This window comes from Heteronotia binoei, chromosome 8 (genome assembly GCF_032191835.1).
Source record: "Heteronotia binoei isolate CCM8104 ecotype False Entrance Well chromosome 8, APGP_CSIRO_Hbin_v1, whole genome shotgun sequence".
NCBI lineage: Eukaryota > Metazoa > Chordata > Lepidosauria > Squamata > Gekkonidae > Heteronotia > Heteronotia binoei.
In genome coordinates this window covers 5,598,782-5,616,782 of record NC_083230.1, presented here as the reverse complement: position 1 = coordinate 5,616,782, position 18,001 = coordinate 5,598,782, and the positions used below count along the sequence as shown (strand labels likewise).

At 44.7% G+C, this 18,001-nt stretch overlaps 1 protein-coding gene across 1 annotated transcript in view; it reads left to right on the top strand.

Moving 5' to 3' along the window:
• FBXL13 (F-box and leucine rich repeat protein 13) overlaps nt 1-18,001 on the top strand; it is a 253,544-nt gene that overhangs the window by 210,643 nt on the left and 24,900 nt on the right. The window contains exon 18 of the mRNA XM_060246072.1: nt 15,800-15,883. Within this exon, the coding sequence (XP_060102055.1) occupies nt 15,800-15,883 (84 nt within the window). The remainder of the gene's footprint in view (nt 1-15,799; nt 15,884-18,001) is intronic.

The following is an 18,001-nucleotide window of genomic DNA, read 5'->3' as shown; positions in this document are numbered from 1 at the left end:
ATCATTGGGCTCTTTTTGACAGGGGCTGCCTTGAGGGCCTTACTGAAAGTTGAAGGGGCTGAATACACTAAGTTGAAAGATGCTGTCTTGGACCAATATGAGATCATACATGAGACATACTGCCAGAAGTTCAGGTCCATCACATACAAGGGGAAATCATCCCTGAGCCTTGGTGACATCCCTCCATGATGTGACAACATGATGGCTCCTCCTGAAGACTGAATTTAGCTACAGATTGTCAATGATGGTGTTCTTGAACAGCTGTTGCAAATATTGCTCCCCCAAGCAAGATATTGGGTGCCTTGTAGAAAACCCACAGGTCTACAAGAGACCACTACTCTGCTAGAGATTTTTTTAGCAGCTGAATGCAAGGAATGCAGCAGCTGCAAAATGGCTGAATGAGCAGATCCCAAGGGGGCATTGGGCCCCAGTAATGCCCCTGTGGGCCCCGGAAGTCTTTCCATAGTGCAGACCTACCTCAGTGGACTTGCATTACTCAACTAGGCCTGGCTGCTTGCTTTAGTTGTTGTTTTTTTTAGATTTTATAATTTTTATTGATTTAAACTACAAAAGAAAGAAGCATTGAAGAGAATACATAAAAAAGAGGGGGGGAAGGGCATTAAAAGAATGGGGAAAACAGAAACAGAAGCCAGTATAAACCAATTATGATTCTATCTCCCAATAAAATACTCAAATCATTCTACCTAAAAGTATAAAAATCTCCATAAATTTTACCTGCCTTTCTTCCATTACCAGGAAAAAAAGAAAAATTTCTTTTAAAAAACTAGTAGTAGCAATATGAATCTAAACACTTCTTAAACACAAATAAATTGACAAGTTAATTTTTTTCCAAGACTATCTCAATGCCAATTTTATCTAATTTTACTTAAGCCTATTATAAACACAGATTAAATAGTTGGTTTAACAAAATCCTTATTAAAACAAGCATATAAAAATATTTCTTTATCCTTAGCAAATTACATAAGATACAACTGAGTAATTTGTCTATCTCATTCTCCCTCTGAGTCGGAGGCCATCTTGGGTGCTTTCCACCATCTTGTCAGGGAGGCAGGAAATAGAATTATTCTTCTTCCTCTTCTCATGATCCTGGAACACCCATCTTCTCAGTTTCTTTCCTGCCTCTAAAGAGAGAGCAACTAGTTGTTTAGCTCCAAAAGACAGGAAGCTACTTACCCTTATTTCTTATTTAATTCTTCACTCTTCCAACCTTACTCCTTTTAACAACTTTAACAACAAGATCTCGTTTCAAAGAAATAATATTTGAACAGATATCTTTTTCATGAGACATTTCGCTAGCAGTGCCATTTTTTTCTGATAACAAAACTCTCTTAAATCAGATTGTTAAATAGTTTCCAGCTCCTGCTAATCCACATTCCATGATAGCTTCAACTGAGGTTTTAAATGCCATTCTTTCAGGTAGAGTCCGGCGATAGAGACAGATCTCTCTAAAATATATCTCCTTTGTGTTCAGATCTTATTGCAACCTCATAATAATCTCTTTAGTATATGTCCAATTATAATCCGGGTCAATTTTAGTAATTGTGTTCAATCCAATTTAAATAGTTAAGACTACTCATAACATTCCGAGGCCTCTTCTTGTTCTTTTCAGCTAGTCTCTTGTTGTCATGCAGAGTGACCCATCAGGGGGTAGAATTAGAAAAGCACCTACTTGTTAAGTAGAATCATCACTTTAGGAGTAGAAAAACACTACTTCAAAGATGTACTGGAGAAAACAAAAGCAAGAAAGTGGGTGGGCGTTCTTCTTTTTCTGCTGGTATGGCAGCTTTCATGACTGCAGAGCTTCAGGACATACAGGAAATACAGAGGCAGCCGCCGCTGAACCCCTCTCCCCCTGTAAAAATCCCATGCCAAAGAAAAAGCCTCTTTTGGGATTTTTTTAATGGGGGCATCACTTCTGTGACACCCCTCCAACAGCCAGACTCAGAGTTGCTGCAGAGAGACGATCTGCAAGCCCCTCTGAAGCCAACATGATGGAGCCCAGATGTCTGGCTGCTTGCTATTGTTTATCAGCAATCACCCTATCAAAACCAGTGTGGTGTAGCTGTTAGAGCTTCAGAGTAGGGTCTGTGAGACCCACGTTTAGATTGCCCATTTAGCTGTGGAAGCTCAATGGGATTTTGGACCAGTCATATGTGTTCAGATTAACTTACCCCACTGGATTGTTGTGTGGATAAAAAAAGAGGAGAGGAGAATAATGTAAGCTGTTGTGGTTCCCACTGTGGAGAAAGGTAGACTATAAATGAAGTAGATAAATAATAAATATAGCTGATAATGGGAGGCAAAAAAATGGTAGGTTGGTGAATGGCTGAGAAGGAGAGAATGAGGCAGATAAACGGGAGAGGATATGCCAGTGGAGGGAAAGGGGAAACTGACACTCTCAGAAGTCCTTGAGGGTTCCCTACCACGCAAGTGGACCTGACACCACACAACTGGGACACAGTTTTCCTAGACAGAGACTGCTTTGGGGGGGGGGGGGGTAGGTAGGATGCTGGGTGAGAAGGAGATGTTGTTAACCATTCAGCCATGTCCAACTCTCAGTAATTCTATGGGCCAGCTCTCTCCACATTTTTCAATCTTTTACAGTTTCTTTGTATTGTTCCATGTGCAGGCTGGCATCAGCTTTTATGGTGTCTAGCCAATGTGTTCTTTGATGGCCTGGTTTCCTTGGTTTTCCAATAAAAGTATAATTGCTTTTTTAGTGAGTTCTTTCACGTGACATGGCGGAAATAAGTCAGTCACAGTTTTGTGAGATAGGGTTGCTAAATCCAGATTAGGAAATTTCTAGAGATTAGGGTGGTGGAGTCTGGGGATGGTGGGGTTAGAGGTGGGGATGGACCTCAGAGGTGTATAATGTAATAGATCTCATCCTCCAAAGCAGTCACCCTAATAAGCAGTCACCTACTAAGGTCACTTCCCTCCCCAAACCTTGCCCTCCCAAGGTTCTACCCCTAAATCTCCAGGAATTTCACAACCTAGAGCTGGCAACCTAAAGGGGAATTAATCTTTGTAGTTGGGAGATCCATTGTGATTCCAAGAGATCTCCAGGTTGGCCATTCTAGAAGGAAGCAGGAAAAGGCAAGAGACTATGGGGTATTTTGGGAAAATGGAAGATGAAATACTGGGAGAGGAGAAAAATAAGGTGCCTCTTACAAATCCTTAAGGTTCCCACTTGTTGATAATAGTAGAGATATCTGGATGCTGTTTAACCTTCTTAACTAGAAAGTGGGAGTTTGATATGCATGATTTGGACATGATTCCTACACTACAACTTCCTGGTTGTACACAAAGCCATGGTGGCCAGCTTTTGTCAGTATGAGAGATCCCTGATGCTTCCCCACTCCCAGGCAGATTTTCCCACCAAAAACATTTTTAGTCCCCCTCAGTGACTGAGCTGCCCTTCAGTAGCATGTATTTCTTCTTTATTTTATAAGCTTTAACAGCCCCACTGTGTAACAGATATTAGTTTAGGCTTATGACCCAGCACAGGAACTAGAAAGAATACAGGAGCTGTCTGGTTTTAAAATACTCTCATGAAATGACACATGAGGCAAAATTAACTTTCAAAACAGAATAAATATTTTAATAAACTGGCAGGGAATATATAGCTGTGAGAATTTAAGGTAGAGAGGTTGCTGGGGTAAAACATTCTAGTATAAACTGAATTGAAGTTTTTGAACATGCTTATTATATATTTCAGCTGTTAACAAAATCTTAAATAAAGTTTCTTAGAGAATAGCTTTGTCAGCACTTCTAGGTTTCTCCCTCCAGAGATCTGGGTTTTCCCTTTAGATGTTATAGCTTTCCAATAACTCTTGAGGTGTCTAAGCTCTTCCCCCTTTATCACAGACCAGGGTTTTCTTCCCAACTGCTTCCTACTGGCTATTTTTTTAAAAAGTATTGTTTAAATTTATTTTCTGCTCTTCCCTGCACACAGGGCTCAAGGAGGCTCGCAACATTTTAAAAACATAATAAATAAGATAAAACTAGAAGTTATTATTCTTGTTCCTAAGAAACAATACTCCTTTTCCTTTTTGGCTTGTCTTGGAGTTCTCTCTAACTCTGAAACCTCCTGCCAAATACCTCTTCCAGTACTAAAACGACTGCAAGCACCAGTCGTTTCCAACTCTGGGGTGATGTTGCATCATGACGTTTTCACGGCAGATTTTCTTATGGAGTGGTTTGCCATTGCCTTCCCCAGCCATCGACACTTTCCCCCAGCAAGCTGAGTACTCCAGTACTATATGTCTGTATAAAGCAATGTTGTAGCTTTCTTTACTGAGAATCTGAATAAAGTACTTTTCAGACAATTCTCTGACAGAAATCACTGACTCCCAAAATCTCTTCCCTCAGAGAAGCCAAACCCTCTGGCTACTGATCTGGACATTAGATTTCAGACGAAGATTGACAGTGACCAAAAGGTGAATGAAACTTTTCCTTCCAGATCAGCTGCTTTATTTCCTCTCTAAGCTGATGCTGGTCAATCAGAGAGTGAGTAGAACAGCCAATTATATAAACTCTTTGTCTCTTAAAACCTGCTTTGGCTTGCAATTCCATCACAGTCAACATGCTGAGGAAGAGCTCATGGTCAGGGTCCCAGTGACATTCCTGGAACCCAACTCATAGAGCTGGCCCAAGTTGAAGCCCTTCTGCATCCTATATTGCTAGGAAGGGACATCCATGGTTTTCACCTCACACTTCACAAAGCCACAACCCCGACTGACACCTTGCTAACAAATGAAGAAAGCAAAGTAGGGGAGGGACCATCCACAGCACCTACTCTGGTTACTCCTGGTACTTGGTCAGGTAATCCAGAGTTCCTGAGGGTTCAGTTCAACAACAAATCACTGGAAGACCTAAGGAAGTTGTGGCAGTGAGTGAGGGACAAATCTAGAAGAGAGGGCATGCTTCCAGGTGGCCCTGCATGGTATAGTATAGATATGTTAGCAAGAAGGGAAGAAAGTTTGACAACTGTTGGTGCTCCAGTCCTACCACCCAGAAGTGCTAGTTAAGGCCCGTGACCATGTGTGGGTGGGGCATCAGGGCACCAAGGCAACTCTAGCTCGGGCATTGGTCAAGGTCTTCTGGCCATCAGTGGCATGAGACATGTAGGCCTTTTGTTGGGCCTGTCCAATAGGCCAACAGACCAACACCTGGGCCAGTCCTAAAGCCCATGTTGTGAAAGGGGTACCAGTTATCCCAATGCATTTTGACTATGTGATCATGGATTTCATGGGCCCATTGTCTTGGCCACCCTGAGGTCATTGCTACCTGTTGGTCCTTATGGGCTATGCAACAAGGTGGCCACCCTTATGAAACGACTGTGTGAGATGATTGGGATATGGCAAGTCCTGACAGCCATTCACCACCACTGGACCAATGGAGAGCCATTCTTATTTTTTTTTCTTATTGTGCTACTGAAACAAGTCTGCTATCGTTTAAAAATACAATTTCCTGTATTTCATTATTTTTCTTTCATCTGTGGAAGAAGGCAATCTGTGCCATGATGCCTTTTATTTATTTTATACAAAGATTATGATCATAAGAGGTATACAAAGGCCAAAGGTAATCTTAGGAGAATCATACCCTATATAGTCTAGCATTCTGGCGTCTAGGTTTTTTTTTTTTTATTAAAATGGATACAAGGATGTTTTTCATTAAAATGCATATGAGGATTTTTAAAACTTTTTCTTGGTGCATACTTCAGTTTAGAAATGTCATCCTAAGGGTATAGAACAAAGGTTTCTAAAAATAGGCTTTGGAAAAAAAATCCAACATGCTCATAATCATTGGAAACCAAAAGTATGTTTGCGATACAAATAATGTGCAGTATGCAGTATCCCATTGGGCTGAATACTAAAGGTCAAAAATACTTCTTTTATGTGAAAGCTATTTTTTCTCTCTGCGTCTTAATGCTCAATAATACATCTATTTTTAAACATTATTTTATGATGTTTTATTTTGGCTAATAATCATTGTAAAATATTTCGCCTGCCAAAGAAGGTAATTATAAGAGACTGGGAATAAACTAGACATGATTGGGAGTATCTGTCTTCCTGTGTCCACCCAAGAGTCTGAGCACAAGGGTGAGGGAGATTAATTAAACACTGCTCCACTGCATTAACCATTGGTTTTTCTGTTCATCTGACTTCTGGTATTGGAGTTGGGATGGGAGAAAATGCTTAAAGAAACAGAATGAAAGGAGGACAGGATTTAGCTTCCCCCTCTTTTGTACCAGTTTTCTGCTAAAAATAGACTTCCCATCACACCCCTACTTTACACTTGAAAAGGCTGACATAATAATAAATACATGTGGATGCTGCACTTGGTGCTAAAAGCAAAGAGCAATGTCCCACTCACCTTATGCCGCTCTCATGTTCCTCTTCTCAGCGGGGCTTCCTGCCGATTTCACACTCTGCCCCGGGGCTGCAGCTAGCGTCAGCTTTTTCACACTGCAAACAGAAACTGGTTTTTAGCGGTTTCTGCTTGCTGTGTGAAAAAGCTGACGCTAGCTGCAGCCCCGACGCAGACAGTGTGAAATCGGAAGGAAGCCCCGCTGAGAAGAGGAAAGTGAGAATGGCATAAGGCGAGTGAGAAATCGGTCAAAGTTTTAGGCTCAGACTAGCTTGACAAGATTTAACAAGCTGCCCTGAGTCTGTCTGGAATGGGTGGGATATAAATCAAAAGTAAATAAATAAATAAAATTAAGTAAGTTGAGGTTCCCCTGACTCATTTTAAAAAGTCACATCCAGTGCTATTTGTCCCATTGGGCTGAATACTAAATGTACAACCTTCCTTCAGGGCAAAGAACACTCCCCAGCCCTTATGGGATGTGAAATGTCACAGGATGGGGCAGGCTGAAGCCCATTCCCCCCTTCTGCCAGGATCCCTAACCAAATCAGTCCCCTGCAGCACTTGGGAAATTATTTTCTCTATACCATCTGAATGTAGGAAATGAGAGTGAGGTCATTAAAAAAAATCATATCAACTTTGAGCCTTACAGTACATATCTTATATTCTAATAGCCAAGTCAGCAAATGTTTGCATATATAAATCCAGTGACTGGCGTTGTGAATGGTCAAGACAAATATTTCTACAAACTTGAAAGGGGTTCCAGGTTTGCGAAAAAATGAAATATTTTTTAAAAAATCGGGGAGTTTTAAAAAGTCTAAAAATGATAAAACGAGATCCTGTAGCTTTAAAAAATGGATTCCTTCAGTGGTTATTGTTAGGCAACTACAGTATTCCAGGCTGGGTTTTTGTGAGTAAAAAGAAAAGGAGAGGGGACAAAGCCTTTTCCAGACCTATCTTGGCCTTAAAGGAAGGATTCATTAGAGCTGGACTGACTAGGATTTCCAGGTGCACATTAGAAAATTACTAGCGATTTTGTAGTGGAGGGCAGCATTTGGGGACGGGAGAGGCCTTGGCATGGTATAATGCTACGGAGTCCACCTCTAAAGCAGCTGTTTTCGGGGGGGGGGGCTGGGGTGTATCTCTGTTGTCTGGAGTTTCGTTGTAATTCTGAAGGATCTCCAGGTCCCCTATGGTGGCTGGCAACCATAGGCCTGGCAGTAGCCTCTGAGTGACTCACAGGGTTGGCTTCAGGGCATCCGGCACCCGAGATGGGCATCTGGCCCACCACCAACACCGGGCGAGGGTGAGCACTACAGTGGCGGCACAGTGCAACTTCTGCACTTTGCAGTGTGTGTCCCACCCAGCCACTGTCACTCAGTCTCCTGGGTGCTTCCAGACCCAGGAGGCTGAGTGACGGTAGCTGGATGGCACACATGCTCTGAGGCACAGGAGCCGTGCTTCCATGCTTACCTATTTCCCTTGCCAAGGAGGCAAGGAGGGAGGGCCCAAATTGCCCCCCTTCAGGGCCATGCCCTTGAGTGCCTAATGGATGGGCCAGCCCTGGAAACGTGCTACCACCCACTTGCTACCACTGAAGGGGCAAGGGATCCCCCCACTTCAGGATTAGCAGAAAGTGTGGCGGGAATATAATAATAATAATAATAATAATAATAATAATAATAATAATAATAATAATAATAATAATAATAATAATAATAATAATAATAATAATAATTTTATTTATATCCCGCCCTCCCCACCAAGGCAGGCTCAGGGGCACCTCTTCTCTTCTCTTCCATTTCCAGCCTCTTTGGGCCTTTCAAAATTGAGAGCCAGAAACCAACTAAGAAACCAAGGTTCCATCTCACACATTCCTAATGCTCCTTTCTCCACTTCTCCATACTTTTGTCAAGTCTGTCTGTAACTCTGGCTCAGTCAAAGAGCATCCTGGGTAGAACCAAAGTATAACCAAATGCTGCTAGCTCAGACTTTCCCTACCCCCTCCTTTCCTGTAGTGTGTAGCTTTGCTTTGAAATGGAAAGATGTGAAAGTCTTATCTGTGCCTTCTCAGGCCTGGCTCTCGGAAGGGAGTCAGGAGCCCACTATGATCAAGGCCATGCAAGCCTAAGAACGAATTGGTAACATCAATGTGTGAATGTTCCCTGCATAATCTCCCCCTTAGGAATTCCTTTGAAGTATCCCTTATATGCAATCTATCTACAGTATACTCTTTAGTCTTTTCAATGCTGGCCTAGCCTCAAGTATCAGTATGAATAAAGTAGCTTCTTTGTATCAACAACGACTCGTTATTGAATCTGCCGACTTGACGGGGAAATGCTTGGTCTCCAGGACAAACTTTCTCACCTTTCCAGTGATCTCTGCGACAATTCTTTGCTCAGGAGGATACAGTTGAGCCACATAATTCCCTCCCAGTTCCATGTAGACATCAATGTAATTGGCATGTTGATAAAGAGTCAAACTGTCTGTAATGTATGCGGACTCAAGTGAGAACTGAATGTGTGTTCCTGCCGGGCTCATTGGAGCCAGAAGGCCAGAGCTTGGGGACTTGGGAACAATGGGCAGCAGGATCCAAAACCCTGCTGCCCTGCTCCAATCATGGGCCCCCTACTGGTTTGAATGGACCAATCAAAAGCTTGTGTGGGTTTGTATATAGTTGGCAGTGTGGGCCCAGTCCGGCAGTCTCAGGTGTATGCCTCACAATGCTGTATTCAATAAAGAGTTGATGCTTCACTACCACTTTGCCTCTTCCATGCATTGAACCCACTATATTATAGTGGTGACGAGGATGGGATCCTGGTGAGCAGCCCAGGAGGCATAGCATCACGCATTGCTGCTCCGATCCATCATTGCACTCTGCACCGCCGCAGCTGATGAAATGGCCACTACACCAGGCCCGATTCAAGCTTTCAATGTGGGCTGCCCAGAGATATGAGAGACCTGGTTAGAGCAACTAGAGAACTACATCGACTACAACAAGGTCACGGGGCACAAGAAGAAGGCGTTGCTGCTCAGCTCCTGCAGCATGGATGTCCTGGAGTCGGTCCAAGGTCTAATGGCGCCAGTGACCCTCATGGCAGCCACCTTCGATGAGATCATCATGGCCCTCACAATGCACTTCACCCCGCAATCAGCCATCCTGGCCTGCTGCCTTGAGTTCTTGGAACGCTGCCAACAACCTAATGAGTCAGTGGCAGATTTCAGCGCTGCCCTCCACTGGTTGTCGCTCCGCTGTGACTTTCCAGTCCTCAACAAAGCGCTAAGGGACTGGTTCATCTTCGGCCTGTGGGGACGAGAAACTGAGGTGAAAGTTGGTGGGTAAGAAAGACACAGACCTAACCAGGGCCATCGAGGCTAAGGTGTATGAGAAATCGAGGAAGGAGCGAGCCACCGCCTCTGCGCATCATGCTGCCGCATCCTCATTGGAGTCGGAGGACTCCAGAAAAGATGATGCACTCAAGCTATGGCACATGGCACAGAAGAAACCACCAAGCCGCTTGTCCAAGACAGCATCTGCTCGAGAGTGTGCCAGCTATGGGGAACCCCTGCCAATTCCGAGACACAGTTTGTCATCAGTGTGGGAAAATGAGCCATCTTGCAAGAGTCTGCCATTCCCAGTCCAAGCACTCTACCCCAAGAACTGCTGGCTAGGGGGATCCAGGCAGAAACCAGAACACCGCCCTGGCGGAAGACCTCCACTCCATCGCCAGTTCAGATGAGCAGGTATGCCAACTTCCCCTGCCCTCCCCTGGGAAATTGCAAGTGCCTGTTCTCATTGAGGGCAAACCATGCAAAATGGAAGTGGACTCGGGGGCCGGACAAACTGTAATTTCTCTTAGGACTTTCAGAAGGTTATGCCCTGGGGGCGGGGGGGGGGGAGCCAAACTGCAGCCATCCCTGTTCGTGGTTTGGGACTATCAGAAACGGGAGATCACAGTTAAGGGAGTGGGGTTTCCGAGGGTGAAGTATGGCAACATCTCAGGACGGCTGCCCTTGATAGTCATGGAAGGGGACTTGGGCAGCTTACTGGGCTGAACATGGTTTGGACCCTTAGGGATCCAAGTAACAGGATTAAATCAGGTCCCCACATGGCCCAAAGACTTCCAGAGCGTCTGTGGGGAGTTCCCGGCAGTTTTTGACGGGACCCTGGGAACTTACACAGCCCCCCCGGTGTCCATACAACTAAATCTGAACGTCCAGCCCATAAGGCTGAAGGCACGGCGAGTTCCTTTCGCCCTCAAACATATGATAGCCACGTGTTGGCCTCCCTAGCAGGGGGAAAAATTTTGGGGAAATTGGACTTGGCTCAGGCCTATCAGCAGCTCCTGGTGGACGCCACCAAGGCCGAGGCGCAAACTATAGTGACGCATCGAGGCACCTTCAAGGTCAAGTGCCTCCAGTTTGGGGTCAGCGTGGCCCCAGGGATCTTCCAGAACCTAATGGACTCTCTTTTGAAAGGTATCCCCGGGGTCCAACCATTTTTTGATGATGTGTTAATCACCACAGCCACGGAGGTGAGTTCACCTCCTGCCTCCGTGCAGTACTCCAACATTTCGACTCAGCGGGCCTAAAGATGAAGAGGGAGAAATGTATGTTGGGGGTGCCCAAGATCGACATCCTGGGGTATTCGGTCAATGCAAATAGAATCCATCCCTCAAAGGAAAAGCTGGAGACCATTTGCGATGCCCCCGCCCCCACTAATAAAGCGGAACTACAAGCTTTCTTCTACCATGCCTTCCTTCCCCACAAGGCGGTGGTAGCAGAACCCCTCCTCCGTTTGCTGGACAAAAGGGCCCAGTGGGTGTGGAGCTGCCAGCAGGCTGCCACCTTCCAAGCGGTGAAGGAGCTTCTGACATCAAACAGCCTGCTGATGCACTTCGACAAACGACTGTCCATTGTCTTGGCCTGCGATGAGTCTCCTTCCAGGGTGGGGGAAGTCTTAGCACATGTGCTGCCAGATGGACAAGAGGTTCCGGTGGCTTACTATTTGAGGACATTGTTAAAACCAGAACGCAACTATGCGCAAATAGATAAGGAAGGGTTGGCCATTGTAGCTGGGGTTAAGAAATTTCATGATTATCTGTATGGCCAGCTCTTTACCGTACTCCCTGATCATAAGCCCCTCCTGGGCTTGTTTGCCCCCGACCACCAAACGCCCCAGATGCTGGTCTTAACGTGGTCCATTTTCCTAGCAGGATACCAGTACGACTTGCAATATCGTCCGGGTAAGGCAATCGGCCATGCGGACGCTTTGAGTCAGTTGCCGCTACCCTCCGAGGACCCGAATCCGGCACCAGCGCACCAGATAATGTTGTACCTCCCAGACTGCCCAGTTCATGCAAATGACATTGCTAGTTTCTCTGCCTGGGACAAAATCCTCTCCCGAGTTCTCAACTGGGTGTGGAGGGAATGGCCCACAGGCCAGGTGGGCTCAGAGTTTGCAGTGTTTGCTTCCCACTAGGATGAACTATCGGTCCACAAAGGCTGTCTGTTATGAGGGGTCGGGTAGTGGTGCCCCCTGATCTGCGGCAGAGTTCTCACCACACTACACGACTCTCACCCAGGGATTGTGCGGATGAAGGCCCTTGCCCGCAGCTATGTCTGGTGGCCCAGAATTGACGATGCCATTGAGTCTTGGGTAGTGAGGTGCCAACCATGACAGGAGACCCGGCCAGCACCACCCAGAGTGCCAGCCCAGCAGTGGGAGTACACACATAACCCGTGTTCCCACTTGCACCTGGACCATTCCAGGGTCAGCTATTTTTCCTAATCGTGGACTCCTACTCTAAGTGGTTGGAGGTAGTCCTGGTTACCTCCACTTCCTCCCGGGCTGCCATTACAGTGCTCCGCAACGTTTTCGCCACCCAGGGGCTCCCAGACACTCTTGTCTCAGACAATGGGACCACCTTCACATCAGCAGAATTCCAGGACTTCTGTGGCTGGAATCTAATCCGGCACCTCAGGTCAGCCCCTTTCCACCCGGCTACCAATGGCCAAGCAGAAAGGATGGTGCGGTCCACAAAAGAGTCCCTCTGCCGCCTCATCCAGGGGGAGTGGGAGGCCTGCTTGTGAACTAGGAGGGGAGGGATGTAATGTATGCGAACTCAAGTGAGAACTTAATGTGGGTTCCTGCTGGGCTCATTGGAGCCAGACAGCCAGAGCTTGGGGACTTGGGAACAATGGGCAGCAGGATCCAACACCAATCATGGCCCCCCTACTGGTTTGAATGGACCCATCAAAAGCTTGTGCGGGAACACAGGTGTGTATATAGTTGGCCGTGTGGGCCCAGTCCAGCAGTCTCAGGTGTATGCTTCAATAAAGAGTTGATGCTTCACTACCACCTTGCCTCTTCCATGCATTGAACCCACTATATTATACTGTCCCATCCTCCCTTGTACCTTATCAGCCCACTCATTCCACTTCTTTCTCCATGCTCCAAGGGCTGTACCAAACCAGATACCTAAAATCCTAACAGATTCAGTCGTGGGCTCTTTCTCTCCTTTTCACAAAGCTTCTATTCCTTTCTGAAGATTCACCACTCCAACCCCTTCTGCTCCTTTGGGGGGGTTAATGAGTTTCAGTTTCTCCCAATTGATCTGAGCTCCAGAACTTTCCCCATACAAACGAACAATTCCTTATTGATCTCAACTACTCCCTGCTTAGAACAGGCAAAGAAATAGACATCATCTGCATTTGGCACTGGCTTCCCCTCCACTCCCTGAAATCAGTTTGTTTGCTTCAATCATGAACAACAATGGAGCCAGTCCCAAAACGTACATCAGGGGGCTTAAGGGACAACCCTGCCTGAGTCCTTGGAGCAAGATCTTTCTTCCCTCTCAACCTCTCACCTGAGGGGTAGCTGTGGCATGCCTGTAGAGTGTCTTAACCAACCAACAAAAGTTGCTGGGATTCTTCTAGCTTTTAACACATCCCAGAGGAAGTCATGATTGAGTCTATCAAAAGCTTTATTCTGGTTGACTTGTACCATATATCCTTTCCATTGTCCAGTCCCAGCTCTATAAAAAAGGTTTCTAAGCACCACCAGGGAATTACTCATCATCCATCCAGGCACTGCACTAGACTGTGACCTATGAAAGGCCATAGTTTTCCTAGGTAAAGGGAGGCAGGAGACAGAAAACTGAAGACAGCAGGTAGGCTGACTATTGGGTGGGAAGGAGATAGGATATTTCTGGAAATTTGAGGTGTGAAACCTGGGGAGGGACTGCAGAATGGTATAATGCCATAGATTCCACCCTCCAGAACAGCTATTTACTCCAGGGAAACTAGCATTGCCAACCTTCAGGTGAGGGCTGGAGATCACTTAGAATTACCACCGATCTCTAGATGACCGAGATCAGTTCCCTTGGAGAAAATGGCTGCTTTGGAGGGTGGAGTCTATGGCATTTTACCTCGCTGAGGTTGCTTCCCTTCCTGAGCCTCACTCTCCCAAGGGCCCACCCTTAAATATTCAGGAATTTCCTAACTTTCCTTACTCCACCAACTGGCCCTATGTGGCGATCCCCCTCTGCTGTAATATAAATTTATTTTATTTACTATTTCCAGTTCATATAATATGTAACCAACTGAGCTGCCATTTATAATTTTGTTATGATCTGTCGAATTGTTCACATCACTCTGGTTTTAACTGTTGTTTTTATACTATTTTTAGAATGTGATCCACCCTGAGCCCTTCCCTGACAAAAGGGCGGACAATAAATGGCCTAAAATAAAAATAAACAAACAAATTTGGAGTGAGCAACCGTAAAGGGAACTGAACTCTGTAGTTAGAAGATCAGTTGTGATTCCTGGAGAGCTGCTGCCATCACTGCTGTTGTGTGTGTGTGTGGGGGAAGCAGGTGTGTGGCTGAGAGAGTGATGAGGCAGAAAGAGAAAGTGATGGGGGTAGGGAGCAGAAAATGAGAGGAGTGATGGGATGGGGGGCACAACGAGAGAAGAAATGACAGGCATGCAGGACTGAAATAAGATAATAGGTGGTGGGTAAGGATGGGTATGAACTGCCTCACAAAGTAAAGTTTCTGATTAATTTTTGTAGGTTCATCACCAGCCCTGGGTTCGTGGTTCGTGGTTCGTGAACTGAAGTTCATGGCAGGTTAAATGGCATGAACTTTTTCATGGACTTTCAAGCTGTCTATGGAAGTTTGTGCCAGTCCTTGAGCAGATACATTTCCAGACAGACAGTGTCCACTCAATCTAAAGGTTTACCAAACTTCAAAGCAATGGGGGGGGGGGGAGAACTTGAAGGGCATATAGAGAAGCATCCCAGTGAAGTATCCTATTACTTTGGTGTCTCTAGCTTGCATAGGTTCCATTCTATACACTCTTGAACCTGCACTTGTCAAAACTACCACCTGTCAATGACAAGTGGTCACTTTGACAGGTGCAGGGTCAGGAGTTCCTAGAACAGACCTTGTGCAAACTAGAGACACCAAAATCATAGGGGACCTCCCCTGGATGCTCCTCTACTTGTCCTCTACTTGGTGTCTCTAGCTTGCACAGGATTCATCCTGCTCCCTCCTGAACCTGTATCTTTCAGAATGCCTGTCATTTTGACAGGCACAGGTTCAGGAGGTTCAAGGGTCTACAGGATGGATGGATCCTGTGCAAACTTCGAGTCACCAGTCTTGAAGGGGATCTCTGGCTGACTCCCCCATGGGCCCTCCAAGTTTAGAAAGGATTGGATTTACAGGGTTTGAGTTACGGCCCCCCAAAGAAGGTGCCCCTGGAAAGTGCCAAGAGAAGGCCTGGATTGTGTTACTGTCATCATCTTCCATCCCTAACCAGGTTCTTTCAGAATCTCTCTCTTGACTGCAGCAAGCCTCTGTGATAAATTTCCTATCTCACCTTCGAATACTGGATACGCCACATTTTCAGCTTGGAAAATATCTCAAAGTGTATGTATGTGCTGGTGGCACAGTTCTGGTGGCAGATTCTCAGCTATCCAGAACATGGTTTAACTAGCTTGGAGAAATGGGCATGTGCTATGGGGTCTCATCTCCCCACTTACACACAAACACCATTCTCCTTTTCATGCTTTCTGTGACTATAATTTGTTGTGACATCTGAACTGGGTAAAATATAAATAGTAATAACCTGATTTATTCTCAAATTCTCATATTCTCAAATCATAGTCTGGAAACAGTTCTCAGTTTGTACCAAATTATTTGCCTGATTGGAACAGCCTAGAAAACTCTAGTTGTGGAATTCAGCCCATGTTGTTTCAGTAAAATAATCTAAAAATTAAGAAGTGATTCAAATTAAACAAACAGATGAGTAGTATATGACAATAAGTATAATATGTCGAATAACAGATACTTTATACCAGCAGTGACAATTAACCCACACTAACTTTTCTCTAAAATGTTTATAGACTTTGGAAGCTCTTGGCCGAAATGGCAAAATCAAGGAGATCACTGTATCGGAATGTAAGTTAATTTCTGATGCAGGAATAAAGGTAATACAAAATCTATAGATGTTATTGTCAACCTTGTTTGTGTGTCATTTTTAAACTTCCCATGATTAATAGTTAACAAATGCTGAAAAGTTCTTTTTAGAAGCATTATGCTTTATTGTGATGGTTCTTCAGCTTGCTGCTGTCTAGGATAATCAGTTCAGTTTCTGCTTAACTCCATGAGCAGCTGCAGATTTGCCACTGAATCCATTGATGAGGTTTAGGGTCAAACTAAACATGATTGTGAAATGCCTATGATCTAGATTTTTGTGCTAGTCTGGAGCCTTACGGAGGCTGCTCTGTCCACTCACTTCCACGTATGCAGTGTGCAGGATCACAGCCAATGTCAATTTAGCTGTAACTTTATGTATAAAGGTGAAAACAAATTAATTTTATGGGATGATGCTTGAGTATATATTAGATTTATGTTGTCCACTTGTCATGTTAAATGCACAAATATAAATGATCTCTTTTTGGGCTGAAAAGTTCATTGCCCAAGCCTCCCTTCTCGATCTTAAATATTGAGCATTACCATTGCAAATTTATTTTTAGCAGATAACTAACTGGGTCATAGTCTACAAGGAAAAAAAACATAATCACTTTGAGGTTTTTCTGTTTCTCAGTCTTCCTTTCAGAAAATGAACATTTTAATCATGAATATATGATTATTAAATATGTATAATAAATGTATAATATGTATAAAAAAGGTCTCCATGGCGACACTGGGAGATGGCAGTTGCTTGAATTCCTTGCTCCTCACCCCCTCACAGCAGATTAATATTTTACTACTAATCGAACTGACAAAACCTTAACCATAGAGAGCCAGTTTGGTGTAGTAGTTATGTGCATGGACTCTTATCTGGGAGAACTGGGTTTGATTCCCCACTCCTCCACTTGCAGTTTTTGGAATGACCTTGGGTCAGCCATAGCTATCACAGAGGTTGTCCTTGAAAGGGCAGCTTCTGACAGAGCTCTCTCAGCCCCACCTACCTCACAGGATGTTTGTTGTGGGAGAAGACGATAAAGGAGATTGTCAGCCACTCTGAGTGGAGGATGGAATATAAATCCAATGTCATCTTCTTCTTCACCAAAATATGGGGGGAAACTCTGGAGTTGTAGCTGCTTTGCAAAAAACACCACTGAAAGCTTCTATGGCCTTCACCCTGTCATCGGGATCTGTGTGTCAATTTCATGCCTGAAAGCCCTGACACCATTAAAATGACGGATCCTGCTGCAATTACTGTTCTAGTGGAAATGGCTTTGAAAAAACAAGATCTACTGACACTTTTTGAAAATCTAGAGCTGCGGATCCAAAATCAGATGTCCACATTGATCCAGCCAATAAGAGATCAGTTAAAAGCTATTCAAACTTTGCTGTCAAAAACACTGCAAACCACGGAGACTGCATTCTGTATGGGGCATGTTTCAAAGCAGAAAGTTAAGGATTTGAAGACATCCAATCAGCTTGTTAAGGAGCGTTTGATCTCTCTGGAGTCCCAGTCTAAACTACTGAACCTTAAATTCAGAAGTCTGCTGGAGGGCTCAGAATCTAATACAGATTTAACACGCTTTATTTCAGACTGGCTTGCTACGATCCTATCTCTTGAATCTGCAACTCCTTTTATTATCAGAGCCTTCAGAATCGGCAAAGCTCAGCCCCAATTGAAAAGGTCCCAGAGACCTGCTAGTACATTCTGTAGACTGGAAAATCCACAATCGTATATTGGAAGAAACAAGGAAACTGGGTCATATTTTATTTCAAGAGGTGCCTATTCTAGTTTTCTCAGAAATTCCGCAAGAAGCATTGCAGATCAGAAGCTCTTTAAAAGCTGTTACTGCTCAACTGCTTGTGGCGAACATTCATTACAAATGGCTTCCTGATGACAAGCTCCTGGTGATTCATCAGGGGAAGAGCTTCTTCGTCTCAGATGAGGACACCGGTTATGATCTGCTTCAAGCTCTTCAAATTCATGATGGCACTGACAGAAACAGACGCTCTGTCAAACGACGTTTATTACCTCCTGCTACCCCAGACTAACTTTTAAAATCTTCTCTTCGATCTAATGGAAGCAAGAGCCTCTTTTCAGCACTCCAGCCCTGGATCTCTTTGAAAGAAATTAC